This window comes from Oreochromis aureus, linkage group 1 (assembly GCF_013358895.1).
Source record: "Oreochromis aureus strain Israel breed Guangdong linkage group 1, ZZ_aureus, whole genome shotgun sequence".
In the NCBI taxonomy this organism is placed as follows: Eukaryota; Metazoa; Chordata; class Actinopteri; order Cichliformes; family Cichlidae; genus Oreochromis; species Oreochromis aureus.
Window position 1 is genome coordinate 35063389 of NC_052942.1, and position 24089 is coordinate 35087477.

At 39.6% G+C, this 24089-nt stretch overlaps 1 protein-coding gene across 4 annotated transcripts in view; it reads right to left on the bottom strand.

Annotated features, from left to right (window-relative positions):
- Nucleotides 1–24089, bottom strand: part of ntrk3b (neurotrophic tyrosine kinase, receptor, type 3b) — a 216016-nt gene that overhangs the window by 42614 nt on the left and 149313 nt on the right. For all 4 annotated transcript variants that reach the window (XM_039613117.1, XM_039613122.1, XM_039613129.1 and 1 more), the window contains one exon: nucleotides 7218–7406. In XM_039613117.1, coding sequence (XP_039469051.1) covers nucleotides 7218–7406 — 189 coding nt within the window. The remainder of the gene's footprint in view (nucleotides 1–7217; nucleotides 7407–24089) is intronic.

Consider the following 24089-nt stretch of genomic DNA (forward strand, 5'->3'; position numbering starts at 1 on the left):
AAATGCTGAGAACATCCACACAAATTCTCATTTCGGGCATCAGCTTTACATTCATTTATTTTGTCCATAAAGCTACTTTTAAGGAGTTTTTGCCACTCATACAAACTTTTTCTTATAGAAAACTAAATGGGAAATATAATAGGGTTCAACCACTATTAATTTAAATTTAAATTCAGTATAAAAAGCGAATGTTTTACGATATTCTGATAAGTGCTGCAGTCCAAATCAGCAGCATAAAAAACAAATATTATCACAAACATGCTCACTTGGAAAAAAAATCCCCCTCTGTTCATTTACTGCCCTCCGAGATTTTATCACAATATAAATATAGAGATCATTTTACTGAGACCACTGTAATTTACCTGTAGTTTAGCCTGCCTACAAAAAGTGCACCACAGGATGTGAACAGTCAGAAGAGAGGCACTCATCCAGCAGCTAATAGCATACAAAAAGCTCACGCCATTAAATTCACTGCAGCACAGGGGCTGTGTGTCTGCTGGCATCGTTGGGCAACAGTGACATGAACACCCGCATTTACCGTTGACTCTCTGTGGGTATCTACTCCCAACCTGCTGTGGCTGGCTTACTGCCGGCCTGTGTGTTTGCTGCTGCTGCCGCTGCTGCCTGGCATTAGTGAGAACTCTGGCTTATGTGAAATAACACCTACGCATGGCTAAAATAAAGAATGCATCACCCATAACATCATCCTGATGACACCAGCTTTGTTCAGAAATGATTAGAAGCAAGCCCATGGAATAAGCTGGCATTTTTTTTCTTTTAAAGGTTATTTTATCATTCTTATTTTCACAGTTGCAAGGTTTTACTGGGGTACTTTTCATTTCATTAGACATTTTTTCACATGCCCTCTTTCAAACATGTGTTTATGTTTCATAATGGTATTTTTCCAGTGTCACTTTTATTTCTCAATGACTGTTATGAAAGAGCATAATAAAGCAGCCGCCACCCCCTCACCTTTTCATCCAATAGTCTGTCAGCCAACAGCACACAGGCCCCCTTGAGCAGGGCTTCTCACAAAAATAACAGAAGTAGATGTGCAAAGAATGAAAGACCTCCATGCACCTGGCTAATTGCTGGGGAAAGTGGGCAAGAGTGATGGGAATCCTTGGGCTATTTGACAAATACTTTGGATTGAATCATATCAGATACTGGCAAGTTAAAGTTTCTTCGTTTTCAGCTGAAGCACAGAGGCATTTGTCTTTTAAAGACAAGGTGCCTTAAATTAACCAGCTTTCTGCTGCTGTTTTCCTGAGCAATATGCTCAATCCTAAAGTCTCTAACTCTAAAATATGCACAGCCTGTTAATCTGAATGAAATAAAATATTAAATTTTGGCCCAATACACCAGATGTACATGTGTGTGTGGATGTGTGTGTGTGTGTGTGTATAATAAAGATCATTGCTAGCCTAGTTTCACTGGGACCTAGGAACTGTTTTTGGTGTGGTAGCAGGTGCTGAGCTTGCTGAAGACAGGCTTTCAATGTGACAGGCTTTCAATGTGACTGGATGAAAATCGATAAAACTAGGGGACTGAGACTGGTTCTTGGCATATTAATCAAAATTAGAAGACAGCAAATAAAATGAAACCAACCCCAAAGTGCCAACAACCTGCAATTTCTCATGTGGCCACATGAGGCTGGCTCAAAAAGTGAGTGAATCCCCACAGATCCCGATGTGAAGTTGTTTTCTTTATGGCTGATTTCTCCTTGCATAACAACTAATGGAGTGTGATTCTGTTATAACTTAGTCATTCAAATCTTTTTAAAGGGTTAGTTTGCATTACTTGTCATGAGTGACAAGCGGATGGCAACACAGGTAGCTTTAGCTAATAGTTGATTCAAGTCACTTAGCTGGACCTCTCGACTCCTTGGAGATCTGCGGAGCATTTTAATGGAATTAAATGACAAAAAATATGGATTACTGTGTAGTTAAATGCAGTTAGCAACAGCCTGTCCATGCTTCACCTTTGCTGAATGACACATTGTTTTCTATGTGTGTGTGATTGTGTGTATGTACCTGTGTGTGTGTGTAGGCGTGTGTGTATATCTGTGCTAAATTTAATGTTTTAAACCTGGCTTTAGTAACCATGCCTTTATTCAGTAGCCATCTTTTATGTAATCTTTTCTCATATTGTGCTGTCACTCTTCTAGCTATTGTGGTTGTTTCTGTGCTGTGTGAGCCTCTGAACATGCTCACACACTCACAGGCTAAGTGTGATACTGTAGGAGTTGTTGAGTTTCATTAAGAAGCAGGAAAAAGAAACACAGTGAAGCTGGACATTGGTGACAATGGTCCTCTCTAGTGTTTTTATACAATATGGCAAGAATGAAATAAAAATGACTCCTAATTTAACTCATATATGAAAATACAGTCACAAAACAAGGAAATGGCTGTTGTTTACAGGCATCACACAATTAAATCAAATTCTTATTTATGTACTAATAGATATACTGCATATATTTACATATTTAATATTTAATAGTGGCGCCATACTATAATGCTTATTCTGATTGATTTCCTTTTGACAATAACTTCTCCCTAAGCACAGCCTTATTGTTATTGCTGAATTAAATGTTACGCTTTAAGCACTTAAGCACTAAGTTCTTAACACTTGCGGCTCATGGGAGCTTCTTTAAAAGTCTTGACTAGTTATAGTTGACATCCTTAAGGAGATGAGGCATGCTACCCACCCTCAGCTGTTAGTCCCCATAGATACAGTATAAATTGTGTTTGTATTATAAAATAAAGAAAAGCGTGTTTATGTAACTTTGCTTGGGAAAATTGGTGTTATTTAGATTTGTATTATTCTGTAGCTGAAATGCTGTGGGCTGGGTCCTCTGTGATGGGAATTAACTATTCATTATGGTGCTGACCTGTCAACACTCACGAGAATGTGTTATTTAAATTCAAATGCACAACTCTTGCTCCTGTGTACAGAAAACAAATCAGTGTTGGTGTACTTTAAATACTCTCACACTCCAGTATGTGTCCCAAGTTATAATGCTACGAGCAATTCATTTCAATTTATAATAACAGGAGTCAAGAAAAATGGATAATATTTCTGTATTTTAAGTTTTTTTAGATTTCTTTCTGGTTTTCTTAATCGAAAAACACAACCTTTTGAGATCTTCAGCAAATCTACTTGTAGGTTTTCGTCTTTCAGGAGACAGTTTTCACTCAATTTTATCAGACATGAAGAAGCATCATTTCAGATCTTGTTCAGCAAAGAAGTCTGAATTTTTTTCCTTCCAGGTTGGAGCTGAAAGGAAATCATCTTGAACTTTCTTTTTTTTGGGTAACAAACTTAAATAGGTTGTTTGAATTCACATCGGTCTAGCCTGTGGGTCTGTTCTGTTTCAAACTATAATTCATTGAATTGCAGCCTTGGAACATGATAACTGCCTTTCAATCAATCGGCGCTGCATTTCCATTCATTTGCTTAGCTTTCAAGTTGCCAAATTAGTCACTCCTTGTCCCTGCTGGAAACATTTTGATCTTCAAAAACAGCACCTTGAGCATTACTTTGTCTCTGCTGCACAAAAAGTAGAGGGGGCAGAGTGAGGGTTTGTCCGAAACTTGCCCAGAAGTAATATCCCTAATAACATGGTTATAATGAAAGGCTATATGCTATACTCCAACATCAAAAGCTATTGTCTAATTTTGGCCAGCGGGATGTGACAAATCCGTAATTAAAATAGCAAGCTCGGTGATAAAACAAAGCCACTTGCTGGGAGACAGCGGATCTGGATAGATATAGATCTGTCATTAGGCTAAAGAATTGTCCTTTGCCTTTCCTGCCTTTATCTCCCTAATGCGGCTACATTACCCCAGGATTGGCCTTTTTCAATGGAAACCCTTCCCCCAAAAAAGCTCATCTCAACAAACGTCATCATCAGTCACGGCTTGCCCGTTTACCACAGCAAAACTAGAGGCCACCAGTTCAACCGAAATACGAACCAATTGCATGAAGCTGCAGCATGTTTCTAAATTGGTGTGAGAATGACAGCAGTGTTTTCCAGCCTGTTTAAATCTACATGCGTACAGGTTGACGGTTCAACTAGAGGGCAACTATAATGTGATGAAGTTAATGTTCATTTTTCCATATTCTCTCCCGCAGCGAGGGACTGACTGCAGCACTGATCTCAGGTGGCACAGCCTAAACAGCCAAGATACAGGGCGCTCTATTTGGTGTGACTGGAACTATTTAACCATTCGTGCCAATATTTATATTCTTTTGGCAGGTTTGACTTGTAGATCAAACACTCATGAATAATACATTTGGTAAGGGCGCACTGGAATCATTGGTGTAAGCTTTGCAGCAGGCAGCTTCTCTTCAATGCAGCTGTTTTAACAGGAGCCAGAATGGCACGCAGCAGCCAGAACAACAGCTAAATATGGTTCCTCCCCCTCATTGTTATCGCTGGAGCCGATTTCAAAATGCACACAGCATGACAGCCAGGGACACCATAAATTACCCAGAGGTAGCAGAAGCAGGCTGGGACTGACCAGCACATTAGTGTACTCTTGATGGGCACAGGTAAGGAGAAGTATGGGTGTGTTAAATTTATGTATGTGTTAGCTAGCGTCTCTGTTGCCAGATTGAACTATGGACGTGTGTGTGTGTGTGTGTGTGTATGTGTGAAAGAGAGAGAGACAGAGACACCCAGGCAGCAAGCTATTCTCCTGGATAAGAAGCTTTCAAGTAAATGAATGAATACATTATGGATTAGTGGCCGAGTACCAGAAAGCAGCCATGCTGTATTTGAGCTGAGTGCAGCTCTTGTGTTGGCAAGTGAAGGTGCAAAACAATAAGTCAGTAGAAGGCCAGGCACACAATTTGGACCTGGGAGGCCCTTGGGGGCACCTGAGGGACTCTTGACTCGGGATGCTTATCAATCATCAATTATACAGAAGAAAGGAGAAAACTAACGTGACATACGGCAAATTCCTGGTACATAAAAGCCACACTTGGAGTATGCCTACATTCAGATCCATGCATTAATTTTCACTCCCATAGACCTACACACACACTAGCTGCAGATATAGACGTGGATACACAGAGACATTTCCCCTCCCTGTGTCCTCAGGGTAAAGAATGCATTCATATTCAGCGAATGATCGGTGGAGGCAGAAACCGTTCGGATCCATTTTGTTTTTGTAGCCGATGGCAGGAAGCAGCGGCCATTATGACCTTGTGATGAATTCAGGGTTCATTTCCTACAGTTTCTTTTTTTTTTAACGCATGCACATAGAATTAAATTTACAAAAAGAAAAGGAAAAAAGAACAAAGGGTACTGCATACTGAGAGTCTTTACTGAATGTTCTTCCTAAGTCGAAGCTGTCATGGCGCTCATTCATGGTGTGACTTTCAATTCCAGGTGCGCGGTGATTGAGAGAAAGTTTCATTTGTGCCCACTGTCATTTATTCATTAGCTCCCGATCAGCTCTCCTGTGCAAGACGTGAGATGTTATAAATCAGTCACTGGCTAGACATTAACAATTCATGCAATTCATAATACATAAGACCAGTCATTTATTTATCACCTCTAAATGGGATTTCCTTCGTTCTCATTGGCTGCAAGTCAGAAGTCAACTTCTGTTAGCCTGTCAAGCAGCCATTTTGAACCAAGTTGTAAATGACGTAAATCTGAGCTGAACAGGACTGTCAGACAGGAAGAGTTCCTGCTTCCTAACTAAATCTGGTTGGTTTGACTGGTATCATTTGAAATAGGAGCAGCAGGCGTTAGGCTGAGGCTCGCTGCTGGCACAGTAGTTTTCTGCTGATTCTCTTGAGCAGTCAATGTAATTGTGAGTAATTAGGCCTTAAAGTGCTGTTGTCTTTCTCCAACCTGGAACATGACTCCCGAGGGAAAGCGTGTGATATTTTTTTTTCGGGGTATTGCAACGGCAGTCACTGGTATACAGAAGGAGGCTTTTGCTAAACAGGCCCTATATGAAAAGCCTGGCACCATGCCACCTGATGCAAACACCATATGATCACACCGACTCTCTAGATGAATCTAAATTATACCTTTGCCCCGAGGGCCTCAGCAATTCTCATTGAAAAGATACACAGCTAATTATAATGGAGGTACAACAGCCTCATAGAGCCTCATAAAGACGTGGTGTTTGATATCTGGCTCTCTGACCAGATGCTGCACTTTTCTTTACACTACATAACATGCTGTGGCACTCTGTCTGCTTGATACGTGCCCTGCAGTTTTAGTTTAATTAGCCAGATCCTAGAAAAACGCTGCAATATATTGTGTAATAATGCTAGCCGGTAGTAATGAGGGATAGCACTATGATAGAGGAATATGCCAAAATGATGTTTCTTACTCAGAGAAGCAAAAAAAACCTTAACCCACATGTCACCTGTGCCCACAGCATGTGGGTTAAACATTGTCTATTAGAGGTGTGAACACACTGCAAATTTGGACTCACCAGTCAACCTAACATGCATATCTCTGGATTGTGGGAGCAAGCTGGAGTATCAGGAGAAAACCAACCTACGCACAGGCAGAACATGCAAACTTCACACAGAAAGGCCGCAGGTGGCCCCCAGATTCAAACCAGAACGTGTGAGGTGACAGTTTTTACCTTTGCACTATAGTGCTGCATGGTTGGCCATTTGGAACAACTATAAACATGTGCCGCATGAATCACCATAATGGTGGCCGTGTGGATGCTGTCAGCCCTTGTTTAAGGCCTGTCAGCACTAGTTTAAAAAGAATCTAAAATAAACTGCGAGACTCTAGCTGTGTATGATGCACATGCGAATTAGACCCTCAGGTTCCACTTCGGTTGCCTGGTTTATCTTATCTTCGGTGTGAATGCAATGCAGCTCTGTGATGTCAGATTTATTCTGCTTGTGATGTTATCCAAAAATCCAGCATAGTTTCTCTTTTCAATCAAACCTGCTGCTTCTGAATGAAGTGTCGGGTTAGGCTGAACATATTTTAGTATTGTTTCCTAGTCTTTTTAGGTAATTAGCCAATGCTACACATAAAAATCTCCCCAGAATGTTATAATCTTGTTCATGTCTATTCCTCAATATGACTGCACTCATTCAGACTCCATGTAAAAAGTAACATTGCTTTGATGCCGATGTTGTGACTTTTACAGAAGATTGAGCAGGAGATTTTTTCAGAGGCGATACTGGCACTTTAAACTGCTGTCAGATACACTGGAAGGACTTACGGGTGGCTGGCTTGTTGCAGTTGTGTCCATGTCTAAAGTACTGAGGGTTCTCCACTACAGGAATACGAGTCATCCCTATGACAACCGCATCAGGACCCGCATCCAGAGTACAGGGGGTAATAATCCCGTGGTTGACATGGTGAAGAGGGCTAGCAGAGTCTTCCTCACCACTGATTACAGCTACTGGTCCTGGAAGGAGACAAAAGAATAACTTACTTCCAAAACGCAATTTTTTAAAACTGTTAATATACTTGGTGAGACACAAATACAGTTTCCAAAGGTATTCTATATATAAAAAAAAAAAGATTTCTGGGTGGAGACTGAGTTGCTGCAGTTGTTGGTTCTTAGATATGGTAATGAAGTACACAGTATGCATGTACAGTAAGTGATCTTTTACTAGAGTCACAGTCATAAAGTAACATTTTCAAGGTGGGAGGCTTGTTTTTATTTTGCAGGCACAGTCAGGGAAAATAACAGCAGTTGCAGTAAACATGACTTCATATTTTTATTGGCATGTACCCACAATTACCCCAGTGTAGAGCAGCGATATAGATACAAACAAATTAAAGTTGTTTATTCTAACTAATTCAAAACAAAGTAAATGAACAGAAAAAAATTCTATTTATGTTTTGTTATAGAGAAATGGTTTATACCCAGTATATACTCCACATGACTAACACTAGATAAGAAGCAATTCTGACATTTAGACAGCTGGAAATGGGTAAAAACTAAATTGTTTGGGGATTTGTTTAGTTTTTAGTTAAGGGCTTAAATGAAAAAAATCTTCTGTAATGAGAAAAAGAAACTCAGTTTATTTATTCCGCCTTCAAAAATTAGCTTACCTGTTTAACTTACATATAAAACTGGTGCGTTTTGCAGGTGTTTTATTTCCTGAACTAGAAGCTGCTAGTATATATGTCAAAATCCAGTTTGGGATTTTCAGCTGGTCACTCATATCCATCATTGGAAAACTATCAATTCAACATTAATTGATCAAAATCTGCCCACAAACACACATTTACAGTGTTTTTAAATAGTTGAACTGTTGAGTTTACTTTTTCTAACCAGCATTTTATTCTTACATCCAAAGCTCAACAACAACACTTCCTACACATCTCAGCATCTCGCAGCTCTCAGACTAGAACACTGACGACATTTATCTCCCAACAAGAAAACTTTCTCCCTCAGTGACAGGTAACAGGTTCATGCCTGCAAAGATAACCTACAGATGTCAGATCTTCAGCATTTCACCCCACACATGTCCTCTCTTGCAATATATTTGGGATTTTCTTTTTTAACTTTCCTGGGCCATCTCAGCGATCTTATTTAGATGTGCTCAGAAAACCTTCCACTTCCAGGAGGGAAAAAAAGTTTCTATATAGAGTTGAGAGATGGAAAATAAATTGGATGAAAACGTGACCCCTGAAATAGTGTTCTCAGACAACTGGACTTCTTTCTTTCTTGAAGACATTTCACTTCTCATCCAGAAGACTTATTTAAGTCCAGAACCCTTCAATTCAAGCATTTAAGGTGACCCCTGAAAAAGCCTGTGTGCAGTTGCTGTCATTTTGTGTTGTGCATTCAAATGTAAAATGAGCCATTTTGACAATAGCACTATAAAAACGTGTGTCTGAAATGCATAGCATAGTACAGAGTACAGGGTTTTGTTGGTGATTTAGGGGCAATCCAAAGGCAAAAAGGACTTAATATCCAAAAACTAATCGAAATATTAGCCTGTTATGGCAGACCTGGATGGGTTTCAATTACTGTTGGATACCCAAAACTAACCTGTTTGAATTTCTTTTTAGATGTTCCACAAAGACCAACATGAATTTGCTAAACTTTACACAACTGTAAACATGACAGAACAAAGGAGGAATGATACTGCCAATGTAGATGGGTTAAAGCAGCGGTCCCCAACCTTTTTTTGCGCCATGGACCGGTTTATGCCCGACAATATTTTCACGGACCGGCCTTTAAGGCCGATAAATACCACAACATAAAACCAGTACCGATACTAAAAAAAAGAAGATTTATTCCTAACTCACAGGAAAACACCCAGGGACACAGAGTTAACGATAAAAACGATAAAAAATAACGATAAAAACCAATAAAAACCATGAAAATCATAATTTTCACACCTGAGTCTCAACTCTCACAGCCCGGTGCCAAACAACTCACGGACTGGCCCGGGGGTTGGGGACCGCTGGGGTAAAGTGTGAAGCCAAAGACAATCAAAGCCTGCCACCTCTTTAGTTTCCATATTCTTTTAGATTATTTGTCTTTTAGTAAGCACCTTGTGCAATCTTCAAAATGATATGAAACACATTGAAAGAGACAGCAAACGTGAGGTAATGTCCAGCAACATTTTATGTATAATGCCTCTCAGTATCACAGAGTCATGTGAACTGTTCTTTTCAGTGGTTTGGGTGCTGGAAAAATGGAGCTAAGAAAATTATTTAAAAAACTCAGAGCTTTTCCTCCCAAACATCTTCAGTTCAAAATTATTGTGATCTATTACCATATTTAAGAAGACAACATATTTTTTTTACATTTTGTGATTTGTGGCTAAGCATAACCATCAATTAATGCTATTGAATTAGAGGATACTGTATGAAACTATTATATTTGCTAGAAAACAAAAGGTTTGGCAGTAACATATACGCAACTTTTCAAATCTGTGAATATTTCCCTGTGGATGCAGTTATAGAAAATGTTTCCTTTAAAATATAATTGCAGTTTAGCTGCACGTGAAAGAAAGTTGAAGAAAAGTCAAAGCCGTGGAACATGATGCACAACATATCCCTCACTGACTTCTGTCATAGTGACCGTGTGAAGATTTTTGATAAATGGAGATAGAAAATGCATAAAAAATAAATAAAGAAATGACTATCAACACAGGTAGTGCCGGACTAGCGACGCCGTCTGAATTCAGAATTTATGTTGTCATACAACACTCTCCTGTCAATACCGAGCATAATTTGCTTTCTTTAATCAAAATTCATAGAAAGACTCTGACATGATTTACTGTAAGCCAATGTGATGCAGTTTGCTGTTCTATCACTGCTATGCCGAAAGCAATGCGGAGCTCTGACAACTGCAATCTTCAGAGGGGAATGAGGAAAGGAGGAGGGAGGGAATGAAGGGAGCGAAGGAAACAGAGAGTGGAAATAAAGTCAACAGCAGCCGATTCAGAGAAGCGGTGACAGTGAATCTGTTTACTCTCCATGTTGAGTCTTTTGCTCACCTTGACAACACTGTAAATAGTAATCAAGACCCAGGCATATCAAATTATAGACCCTGAGTGGAAGGAAGATGGGGTTGAGGTGGCATGTGATGAAGTGACACATGCGAGCAACAATTTATTCACAACATTTATTCTCATTGCAGGGATTTCATACCTGAGTGCCTGCTTTATTACAGAGATGTGCACAGCGGAGCACAGGTCTTCACCAGCAACTACCCACCCAACCACTGGGAACAGGTGGCACACTAAATCTCCGCTGATGCCTCTGACCCTCTGTTACACGGCACAGGCACAAAGATATATGTGCAGTATACCGCTTTAAACATCACTACACTTGAAATAAAATCATTACCTAGAAAATCGTTATGATTCATGTTTAAATCTTTAAAAATGAAAGAAGATGCCTCAAAAGGATCCCTGGATTATGTTCTGCTTTTTAATACAATATGAAATGGAATGAAAACCCATCTGATCAGAGTCTGGTGCCAGATCGATGAGGCCTCGGGGAAAGCCTGGCCTCAGTCCAAACTGCTCCAAACTACACAGAAACCTCCCCCTTGATTTCTTGCTAGATGAAGGTTTTCTGAGGAGTGAGGGGGAAATTGGACTTCTTGACTTGAGAACACCCTAAAAATTGCATTTATGTTACCTGAGTGATGAAAAGGCCCAACGGCATCCGAGAGGGGTTTTATCATCTGAGACGTTGCCTGTGCACAGAATGGAATTCGGCACTGGACATCTTCCCCTGAAACGTCTATCTGAGAGCAAGGTTCCTCTCTATTAAACCAACTTTGATTTATTCAAGAGAACTGGAAAATGAAATGAGCCAACTTTCAGCTATTTTTTCCATTCTTTTTCATGTCTCATCTTCTTTGCAGTATCTCACTGGCTCTGAAGGTCAGGTTTTCAGGCCCTGTTCCTCAAGTTAATGCAGTCATTTGTCTGTGTGTATCTCAAGCCCGAAATTAGTTGGATACTTGTATCAATTTAAAGATGTAGAAAACAGGTAGGTGAGAAAATAGATGACTACTCTGTTTCAGTTAGTGTGGTAATTATGATGCAGCAGCATGAGCTTTTTCTCTCCAGCTGAATGTTAAAACTCAATGCCTGTAATTTTAGTGCAGTCATGACTAGAGTAACTAGAGCTTGAAAAGATGAGGATCCTGCTTCTCTGGTCCTGTTATGGTTGTTGTGCAGATCATAGAGAGTATAAAAAGTGGACATAGCTGGTTTCTGAAATCTTGTTTTTGAAGCCTTTGTGTGGAACTGTAAAACCAATGACTTTACTATCTTTAATCATCCATTTTTGAAACATTGGATGTATGGATGGATTCATGTTAGCACAGTACTACATATCTGTGCGTTGTGTTAATTTCACAGGACAGTATTGTCTTGTATAGAAAATGGGAAATTCTGAACTTATTCAAAATCATGTCTGCATATTTTGTCGTGAATGACAAGTTACACTGACACATTGTTAGGGCGGGAGACAGAACAAAAGAGACAGTGTGGAAGAGAGCTGGAATTAATATTAACTAATGATTAATGCAGATTGGTGTATAAACACATTACGAGTACAAAAAAGTGAGTGAAGTGGGAACAACAGAAAGTCTACGACATTCAGTAACTTCAAGAGAGCTGGGTCCAGAGTTAACCAGAGTTAAACTATTCTCAACTGACTACAGCGACTACCAGTGAAACCACATAATAATATAATTAGTGACATACAGCCAGGTTGTAAATACATTAGGAAATTAACTAACAAACTGGGGCCTGTAATTGTTAAATAACCCAAATACAGCACATGGAAACAGTAGTGACTAGTAGTAGTAACAAATATGCAAATCTTATGAGGTTGATGTCAGTGTAGAAAAAAAACAACAGTTCTCACAGAAAAAGGCAAAAGAATCCAGAAACAGGCAGGGAACACATGCAGTGAATAAACAGATGCTAAGACAAAAGGGAAGGACTGGACAATATATACACAAGGATAATCAGGGAAGTGGAAACAGGCGGGAAACAAGACATGACTGAACATAATCAGGGTAATCATACTGTTATGATTCAATGTTGTAATTGTTTGATTTATGTGTGACTCCTCCCACCAGAGGATGGCTGTGGGTTTTTTTCTTCTCTCTCTCTCTCAGGTGTGGGCACCTGGGTGTGTCTTATTGAAGTCCAGTGCCTGCTGAGTAGTTAGGTGGAATTCATTTCTGTTCTGGGATTGGATACTTGGTTGATCACCCCAGTACTTAACCACCAGATGACAACCACCTGGTCCCCTCTCTCCTAGCCTCCACCACCCCACAGATAGCCTGTGTGTCTGGCGCTAGAGCATTGCTGTTGTAAATAGCTGTAAATAGATCTGTAAAGTAGCTAGTTGTACCTCTTTCACTGGGTGTATATTGTTCACTACAGCAGCCTGGTAGGGGTGAGAAGCCTTTTCTGTTGATTCAGTTTTCTCCTGTTTTTCACTTTATTCCAAATTGTCTGTTGGTTGTTTTTTTTTTTGGCATTGCTCACTGCGGACGTAAATAAATGGCTGCTTAGCAATTTTGTGTTTTCTGTTTAGCTCTTTCTTGGGTGGTGCGTGAGTGGGGGCCAAATTTCTTGTTGCATTCAGTGCACTCCTAGACCAAGAACATAACAACACACAAGTAAAGCTGAAGATAAGACACAACAGACACAAAATAAAAATTAAAACAGGAAGTAAAAGTAACTAAACACACGAGGAAAAAAAACTAAATAGAAGGAATTAGATATAAATAATGTACCGTAAATGCTATATAGAAACTTCATTTCAGAAGTGCCATAAATGGAAATCAAAATCTAAACTGAAAGCTTGACTTAAAACATAAACTAAGGACTAAAAACAATGGCACAAAAAACTCAAGACCTAACAGTAGAATCCAATACTGATGACAAAGGTGTGTGCTCTATTACTATTCTATTCTACTGCAAGCAGAAATAGCTGTCCTGGGTTTTTTTTTTACCTGTATCACCTCCTTGAAAAAAGTAACATAAAATATTTTGCTTCTGTAAACCTTCCAAAAACCAAAGCATAATAAAATGTTAGGATGGATTTTGTTACCTCTGGCCACAGCCGAGCTAACTTGTTCCTTATGCTCACAGGCTTTATGCTAAGCTAAAAAAATAATAATAATAGTGATTTGAGATTTACTGCATCAACTTGAGAGCACTGAAGTGTTTATTCCCCTCAAGAAGGTCTAGCAAGAACGAAAATATGCAAATTAAGTGTAAAACGTTTTTTAAAAAGTGTAAAAAAAACAACTACTATCGATAGCTCATATTTATATACACACATATGTGGTGAGTAATGTTCACTACACTTAGAAATGAGGATATTTTCCAAAACCATCTTCGCTATATTTGCGCACAGTTTTTCAAGTTTGTTTGTTTTTTTTCATTGAGCTCAGAGAACTTGCCTCTGTCTCTTCCTCCTTTTCATGTATTCCCAGACTGACTCTATGATGATGAGATCAGGGCTCTGCAGGGAACACACCATCTGTTGCAGGACTTTTTGCTCTTCTTGTCTCTGAAGACAGTTCCTTATGACCGATGAGACACCCTCCAAAAGGCCCGATGCTAAAAAGTTTTCACGATGGAGAAGAATCTAAGACTTGCAAATCACTCTATAGCTCTGACACACAAGTCGGCAAGAATGCAACTGATCATCAAAGGACATGGCACTGGTTGCAAAAAAAGAAAAAAAAAAATCATTTAACACGTTCAGAGTAACAGATATCAGTTTGTCACGGGACTCCTTCTGGAAAAGTCTTAGATCACTGTGGCATGCCGCGGTTTGAAGATTAGTTAAATCTCATTGCTCACATCCTTCGAGCTTTTTCCAGCCAATATGTTTCTCCAGCCAACATCCTTCTCTTTTTTCTAAAATGTGTCCCTGCAGAAGACATGTCACTCAGGTCTACATTACTCAATGTTCCTTCGCAGTAACATCCCACAATCCCAGCTTGTGGTGGTACAGCAGATGTTTTATGTTCACGTGCGGTTTGCAGGTACATTAGCTAATTCAGACAAATCAATTGATCAAGTGTGACAGTTGCATCATGTGTTTCTCAGAATTTAGAAGCCAATCTGATTTACTCTACTCGAGCAGAGACAGCACAGCCGAGTCCTCCTGGGTTTTGAAATAGACTCGTAAATTAAGGCATTGTCCAAGTGCTGGGCGTCAGCGATGAATCAAAAGCATACTCACACCTTTGAACTTACAAATGTTCAAACACAAGTCGGCTTTCATCTCCAGGCTTTTGTCACATTGTAAGCATAATCACACTGAACCCCAACCTTTTTTAACACGACCAAAAAAGATCGCTGATGGTGTGAAAACTTTTCCGTTGCACCTCATGGCCTTATGAAGCCTGACAAACTCGTATCCACACATTTAGCAGGGCAGAGGTTGGGTACAAGGGGGAGCCATTCAGTCATTACATATATGGTAGTGAGCACCAGCTACAGTAAAAGAATTGTACAGCCACCTAATCGCAAAAAATAACAGCTGTTCCTCGCTGTGCTCTGTGTGTGTGTGTGTGTGTGTGTGTGTGTGTGTGTGTGTGTGTGTGTGTGTGTGTGTGTGTGTGTGTGTGTGTGTGTGTGTGTGTGTGTGTGTGTTTTTGAGTCGTTTATCACATAAATAAAGATTAGAAGATTAAAACAGTAGGTCACCAGAACACATGTCTAAAATCGATTAAAAAAAATTTTTGTCACAGATCTGGGTCTGCGACCCAGTGTTTTGTGTTTTTGGTTTAAGTTTTACTCTGTGAGTTATGGTTTTCTGTTTGTATTACGTTTATACTCCCTGAGTTTTAGGTTTCTGTTCTGTTTCTGTGCCTCCTCTCTGTTCATGGGAAGGGTCGTTGTGTTTAGCTTATGTGTCTTGAGTTCAGCCTGTGTGTTTCCTGTTTTACCTTGATAGTTGTGGTCCTTTACTTCCTGTGTCTCGCTATGTCAGATTTATCCGAGCTGTGTCTCCCTCCTGTTGTGCATTCCCCCTCGTTACCTGTTGTGTATTTATAGCGTGTGTTGTCATTTGCTCTTCATCGGCGTGTCTGCTTGTCATCCCCCATGTAACCTCTGCTGTCTGCTCCTCGCATTTCCAGGTGTTTCTAGTTTCTTGTTTCAGGTTTGTGTTATTTTAAGCTTAGTTTTCCCAGTTTAGGTTTTGGCTCGTTTTCTCTGCTCCAGCTGTTCATTGTTTTGTTCAGCCATCAATAAAGGCTCTTTCTGTTATCCTCCACCTTCATCTCCGTTTGCCTGCATTTGGGTCGACTCCTTACGCTCTCCACACGATTCGCCTTTGCAAATCGTGATAAAGTTAAACCCACATCATGGCCATTATTTAAATTTTTTTTTAGTAAGAGAAACTTTTTGCTCAAGAACTGTTTTCTGTTGTCTCTTTATATATTACAATAAAGAAAAACAAACAAAAGATTCTCAACAGAAAACATAATTTGTCATTATAACTTATGATGTTACAATTTCATTTTTTTTACCCAGCAGAGCTATTTGACTTCAACTCTCCTTGTACATTCCAAAAACCAAGCTCTAAAAGCATTTTCAGCATACTGAAGAATAATGTAAAAACACATATTTGGCTTGGACTGTCACTGAGCATGGGAATAACTATGTGTAGCTGAAATTACAACAGGAAAAATTAGTTCATAAGTATTCATCCAGCTTCTTTTCTTTGTCATATTAACAAATACTCTAGATCTAAATTTTTGTTTCATCATGTTTCCATCAGATTGGCAAAAACACGTTTGTTTTCCTCCATTTTCTCAAAAATACTTAATTCACTCTGAGCTGAGAAAATTCAGAAGGAGGAAAGATATTCTTCCAACAGAAAAAAGCCTTGCTCTTACCCACAGCGGTGTGAAGTCTGTTCAGAGTATTGAGCGGAAAAATATGTGTGACATTTTGCTGGATTCAAAGGAAAATATGAAGCCCCAACCACACGCCACACAAATCGCAGCTGCATACAAGAAAAACACTCTTGGCAAAAGTATCAGAATTAAAAATGATATTTCTCCCCTTACCTGTAACCTTTTTAAAATTTGTTTAAAAAATATAAAATCATCCATTTCTTAAATCCAATGAAAGCACAAGGGCAACAACAATAACAAGCTCTGTCTGTACTGCAGCAATCACTTAATGTAGCTCCTCTGTTTGTGTTACAAAATCCAAAATCTAAAAAAAACACCAACCATTGCACAGGTCGATATGCTCCATCACTACCATGGACACACACAGTAATGAGAAGTCCATCCCACATACACTGCTCTGTGGCCTGTAATACTAAACCAACCTATGTGTATTAATCAGTAGCTGAAAAACATTAATTTCAGTCACTTTGCTACAGCGTAGGGCCGTTCTATTGTTGACAATGACTTTTAAAACAATTAACAATTAATCAACATTAGGGACCGACTTTAAAAAAAGATTGCTTCTTCAGGTGCAACAAGTGCACTTAGGCGAGAGTGATGTAGACTGGGGAGAGACCTCAGACAGTAGTGAGACAAACACACCGCTGGTAGTGGCCTTTTCAGGGGGTTTAAATGTAAAATGTCACCAGCCTTATCCTTTAAACTACTGTTGTTATTTGCTTTTTTCCTCTGTGCAAGGAAGGCTTGGCTGCTGGTGTGTCTCTGTACTCAACTTGTCCACAGTGACCAGGGTGGTACCATCATCCCCTGTGGTGTCTTAAGATGTCATTAACATGTCGGCCTCCTATTAATCCTTTTCTTTCTCCCCTGTCTGAGCTAATCTTTAAAACATCCTCTGGGTTTTTTCTGGTTTTACCTTCTCAGTGCTTTTATTCCACTTGTAACTTGCGATTTCACTCTGTGTTTAATGTAGCAATTATTTCTGCAAATATACCAGACCAGAGTAAAAACCAGCAGGAGGGGTATGTCTGGAGCTCCCCCTCCACAATTGTTTGTGTCTCTGTTTCCCTAAAAACAAAAGTGAGAGATGAAGGTGATTCTCAGGACAAGCAAAAAAAGAGGCAGCAGGTGACTCTGCGGGGTTTTCCCTGTGGTGGGGAATAAATTGTGCAGAGTGTGATTGCTTCCGTTCCACCTCCTTGTGGTAATTATCGCACAGATTCCTTTCAAAGGTAGTTAATTAGGACTGGAATTAACTTGAGGACATGTAAAATGAACAAGAGAATACAGGAAGGATAACTTACTGAGGCAAGGGTTCGCTTTTAGTTAACGATGGATTTGAAGCAAATTAAATACATACGTGGGAAGGGTTGAAAAGTGTGAAATCAAGGCTAATGACAAGCTTGTAAGGGAAAGACAATGAGTTTGCAGGACATAAATATTGGCTGTCATGGTGCTCAAAGCTTTTTTTTTCATAAATCCATCAAAGCTGGTCATTTGCTACTCAGCACTGTGACTATATGGCAGGTTAATTTACTGATATATTGCTGTCAGTGCAACCAGCAAATGTCTTAACACATTCTTAATTGCAGCCTCTAAGTGGACTCACTGTAAGCCAAACAGCACTACCACCGACTACTGTTATGATGTTGCAGCTGCTGGCTTAGTATCAGCCAAATGAGGAAATCACTACACAGTGAGTGTAGCATAAGACTTACGAAAAGGTCAGTTAATTGCCAAATGTCACCAATGTGTGAAGAAGCCTTGCAGTTATGTGCAAAACTCAAATGACAACTCCCCTTGCTGCACTGAAGAAGACATGTAAATAGCTCTTCTGACAAACAGCCTCAACCTGCTCACTCAGCCTTCCACTCAAGCATGGTAGACACGTGGCAGCCGTACAGCGGAGGCAAACTCGGGGTAACCCCATTTCTCACAAAGTAGCAGCTTCCATAGTATGAAAAGCACTGCTTCTTCAGCTGATGGTGACCAGCTGTGGCCGAGCGCTAGGACGCTGAAATTTATGGGCTACTGACAATTTACAGTTACACAGCTCGACGTACTCTTTCTTTATTTTGGTATAAACAACGGCAAACGCTGAGGGGAAGGACGTCCGAGTCGAGACAGAAATAAACACTCATTGGAAATCTGCTGTAAACCTATCAGTCATCGCATCTGAAGCCACTCGTACGCATGTCCTCTGGAATCAATCGGTCTACACCACACCAAACATTATCTGCAATGACACAGCAGTGAACCAATTACAGTTTGTGTTGCTGTATATATGTGGTCTTGATGCTCAGAATGATAATAAAAGAAAACAGTGAGATTGCTATTCTGACTCTGTTCCCACAGTGCCCTATCAGCTTTTATATCTTTGACAACACATTACCCTGTAAGCTCCCTGAAGACAGACGAAGCAATTTTGCACAAGTCTGAAAAGTGATGGAAAATGACATCATCCAGTAACCGAGCTGTCCAGAGTCTGTTTCATTGATTTATGACCATGACAGAGGCTGGATCTTTACCATAACCCCAGACCTACATTTTAGTACAAGTTATGCACCCAAACTCAAATTGAAAACCAAACATGCTGTAATCTGGGGAGATATTCAGAGCCACTCAGTGTGGGGTTTCATTCTTCTCTCATTGCAATGTAATCAGAAAGAAATGAAAAGCTTCTGGTGGCATTGTTACAGAGACCAGTTTGCATCATAAACTCTGCAGTAAAGTAAAGGCAACAGCGCACACATACAGTACAAACATATGCAGAGCAGCAACCCGGCACTAGATGGATATATTTCTTGTCGTGGCAATAGAATATGAAACGATTCTCCGGCGTTGAGCATCTGGCAGAGTTTGCATGTAAATCACAAACGAGACGGAAAGCCACATTCAGCTACTGCGGGCCACAAAACTGCTTGATGATAGTGTACATCAGTGCGGTTGGTGCAGCCTCTGCATGCAAATGTCGCTCTATAGCTAACAAGTGTTTCAGGGGTGAAGGGATTAGCACAGAGGTAAATTATTAGTTTCAGGGGCTGACAGGATTATGATTTCTTTACTCTGTTAAATGTGGGGAAATGTAGTGAAAACTTGGCTAGCGGTTTTCTTAGCAGACATACAGAAATAAAAGTAAATGAATCAGTTCAAATGCAGTATTGAACCAAAATGATTTCTGATTTATTAATATTTATAACTGGATAGGTAGCAAGATAGACTGTGCTCCCAAGAGGAAAAAAACTGCCAGAAACATGGAACATGAACAGTTCACTGCACATACACAGTAGACAGTACAATGTAGTAGAAACATGTGTATATCTGAGTACAGTAGCTGAAACGGTAGCTAGAAGTCTCAGAATACCGCCAAGCAAATCGAAAAAAAAAAAAAAAAAAAAAAAAAAAAGAATTACAGTGTAATGCTGTTTTTTCCCCCCCAGTGGTGTGTTATAAGGCAAATCTAGGTGTGCTGTGGAATCAACAATACATCATTATAACTGTATAAAAAATGACAGAGTTACTGCTATTTTACTATTCCACAACCCCCCCCCCCCAAAACCCCAAAACAAAAACAGAAGCAAACAAACAAAAGAAAACCAACCTTCGTTCTTGGGTTTTTAAAAAAGTTTTATTTAAGTTTTTATTACTTTCAGTTTTATTTGTTTTTATTATACTTTGGGAGCATTTGTCGAGAAAAAAAATGTAGGAGCTTCAGAAGAAATATGAACGGACAAATAGACAACTTACAGTATGCACCAAAGTGTCTTCAGGCTGGTTTTGTTGGCATTTTTCAACACATAGTTTTAGTTTTTAGTTTAGTTAAGTATAAAAGCCTGCTTCGGAGGTATTTGTTTCTCACTAGAAAGTGAAAAATCTTCTGCGACACTTGCGCAGCTGCCATGTGGTGAATGTTATTTCAGTATGACACATCAAAGGCCCTCAATGATAGCAAGGAGGGTAACAAAATTTGTGAGGATGGAAAACAGATCACTATCTAGAGAGGAGAAAACCAAATAATCGCTAGTGTGACCCACATCCTAAAGAAGGAATGGGAAAACAAATATCCACATAAAAATGAGTCATCTGGACTGTGGGAAAATATCTGATAAGGTTATGGCAGCAAGTCATATGCTAGCGGAGTTTACTTCAGAGTGCAAAATTGCAAGTATCATAGGTCAGAATTGCTTTCATCTGACAATACAATCAACAGAAGGATTGGTGCCTTGTCAGATGGCAGATAGGCTATTTTATGCAGATATGAGTCGATGTGCACCTTAACCACAAAAGGTTTGAAAACCACTGCCCTATCATACCTGGTACTACAGGTTGATGACACTTCTACAAATGGTGTACTGCTCCGTGCAGCTTTGCAAACACACTGTTCAGTTTGTTTTTCATTTTAATTCACCATCATAAAAATGCTGAGAATTGTGAATATCAGTTTAAGTGAATGTTCGAAAAAGGTGACATCATCCTCTGGGGCACTGGGATTTAAGTATACTGGCTTCTAAGCAATCAAACAGGTAGTAGTTGTTGTTGGCGATGGGGGGACCACATGATGGTGGACCAGACTCACGCTTGACATCTCTACAACGCTGAGGTACAGGACGCATAGTGCTTAAACCATTTACATCTTAGTTTACTGGCTTCTTGTGCTAACATTTAACTAAACACAAAGTTCAACAGAAGTTATTTTGAATGATATGAATGTTTTATATCTTGCATTCATACTGCTTTTTCCTCACAACCATTCTGCAGCTTCCTTTTTCTTTTTTCAAAAGCAAACAGAAAATGCAAAATGTAACATTTTTACCCGACTGCACCAAATAAAATCTTAAGGCTGCTGAAATGTAGTGACTGAAAAAACATCACTATTTGTACTTCACTCTGACTTATTACTTATTACTAATATTTGTCTTGATACATTTTGGTTTCGGTGAAATACTATTTCAATCTTGTGTATGATGTATCATGCCAATTCATGTCAAAAAATAATTTTAAATTAAAATAAAATGAACGTCAGGACTATAAATGTGGTGAGAAGTCGAGGGTATCTACTCAGGTCAATAAGATATTATTTAGAAATGTAAACGTTGTTATGAAGTGAACCAAATTACAAAAACAAACGAGGACAAGTTAAACTCTTTAGGGATTTATCCACTGAGGAACAGACTTGGAAAAAATAAAGTCAGGGGTTCTCCAAAGTTGAGGACATTCATCCTCAGAGAATTGTCTCCATAAAATAGCTGCTCACATATTTCAAGACATTTTAGACCTTGATGCTGAACAGAACAACGTGGCGCAAGCTTAGAAAAGCACGAAAAGGTTTTTCCAGCTGGTTAAGGTAATGAAGCAAACGCTCTAACAGCAGTTTAAAATTAATTGGAAGCAGCACATTAAGGTCATTGTTAACCACACTTCCTGCACTTTGTGGCATCAGACCCCATTTCTCTAGCAGTTACCCATACTTAGTTATACGCATTTAATCAAATCCCTATCCTACTAAGAGATATCAGTCAAGTGTCAATATTCTCTGTTTTTCTCCCCACCCGCCCTTCCTCTCATGCACTCGCTGCTCTTTGTTTTCTTTACACAATTTTCCTGATTACTTTCTCTGCACTCAATAGCCTGTTGTCAGGATGTTAAACATGTTGCCAAAGTTTATCTGTGCAACCATATGAATACTGATAAGAACATAGAATGCCTTCAGAATGACAGCCAAAGCAATAGATCAAAACCTAAATTCCTCTATCAGCATGTTTTACCCGAGCAACTGCTGTTTCATCATAACTTAAAAGCAGTTTTTAAAAAGACTCACATCATTTATTTCCTCTCTCTCTCTCCCTCTCTCTCTGTCTGTCCCTGCCTCCTTTTTCCTTGTTCATGGTTCTAATCTCAGGGGTCTTGATTCCTGCCTCGGTTCTTTCACAACTGCATCCCTCCAATGGAGGGTTCAGGACCAAACAGATTTGTTACCCCGGGAGGTGAAGGCGTAGGAGAAGGAGGAGGAAGAGGAGGAGGAGGCAGGGAAGTGTGTTTATGTGCACAGTGGGGAAGGGAGGGGAGTCATTCTAATCGCACATCTAACCATGACACATGAATGCAAATCAACCTTCACACTTCCCCCACCCATTCTCCTCCATTCCTGAAAAGTGACTGCATCAATTCATTATGAAAGAAATGTAAGGCTGTCTGCTGTATGTTATCTATCCACATAAATAAGTTACCATTGTAAAGGTACATCACAAAGTGCTGATACTGAACACACAATACTTTGACTTAACACTGGCCACAATGCCTTAACACTGAAGTCCTCTTACTCATTTGAATAGATACAATCTGCTGTTGTAACGAGGGCACCAGTAATGAGTGGGTCCAGAAAAGGTAACACAAGATCATCCAGCAAAATGCTCAAATAACATCAAGATTTGGATTTCATACGTTTACCCAGTCTCCTGTGTTTTGTTCCTCTCTCCTGAGAAATAACACATATTAACACACATAATCTTTCTTTATAAGGATGACCTCCTAATGACCTAAAACTTACTGAAAGGTTACGATTTTGTTGTTCCAATGTCAGTGCATTTCTCAGATTTTTGTCAAGCCCATATTAAAAAAGCAACACGTTGAGGTTTTTATAACTACACGATGACAAAGTCGAGGGCTTTCTTTCACTGCTTTTCTTCAAAAAAACTGAACATTGCTTGAATGGTGGATAAGACTTAGAAATGGGTTAATAAAAATGCAAGTTTTTTTTCCTTGGAAAAATCAGACAAGAAATCAATAGAAACTTTTATGAATGTCAGACCTTGATACCTTACTTACATTTTTCTACATAGCTACATGAAGGGCACAGTACTTGTTGCACTGGCACTGAACATTGGCATTGGACAAATATGGGAAACTGTGCTGAAGTGTTTTATTACATTATGAGGCCCGGTGTGCTGTACAGTGATGTATGACAGGAAGAGGTGACTTCCAACTTCTTTTCACCGCTGCAAGGGCATTGCTTTTTATAATAGCAGGATGTATTTATACCCTGGCAGTATTTTACTTTAGTCCTCCTTCCTCAGCAGCAAACATGACGTACTGAAGGCAGGTCCTGTCAGTCACAAATGTATAGATAGATGGGTAAATATATCAAAGGATTGATGGTAATATGTCCATTACTCTGAGAATAATCTTGCGCTCTTGTTTCACCTTGGTCTCCATCCGTTACAGCTCTACTGTACCTGTGACATATACTACTCACTACAGCCTGGTTGCTTCATGCTGAGGCCCAACAGTAGGCGAACAGGCAGGCTCTTTAATATTTCAGTCAGACTCCCAGCAGACTGATGGCTTACAGGGGCAGCCATGCAGGGCGCATAGCCAAGGTTAGCTGTAACATCAACCTCCCTACATTTGAACCTGAACGCTGTACTACTGCATACACAGAAAGGAGGGCTGTACTTCACAATTTCTTTAGTTCAGGTCAGAGTTCCACATCACATAATGCTTCAAATTTAATGTGAGGCTGGCAAATCCTGAATTAAGTACTCTGTGTGGTTCTTAGCTTTTTTTTATGTTAAGAGTTTTCTAAGCTGTTAAATTAAGCCGGAACGGATCGGTTTCTGTTTGATATTACGGCATGTGTGACACGCTGCAATTAAAATGATTACATTAAATATTCCTTTAGGAGAAGTTTTTAGGTCAAAAATAAAG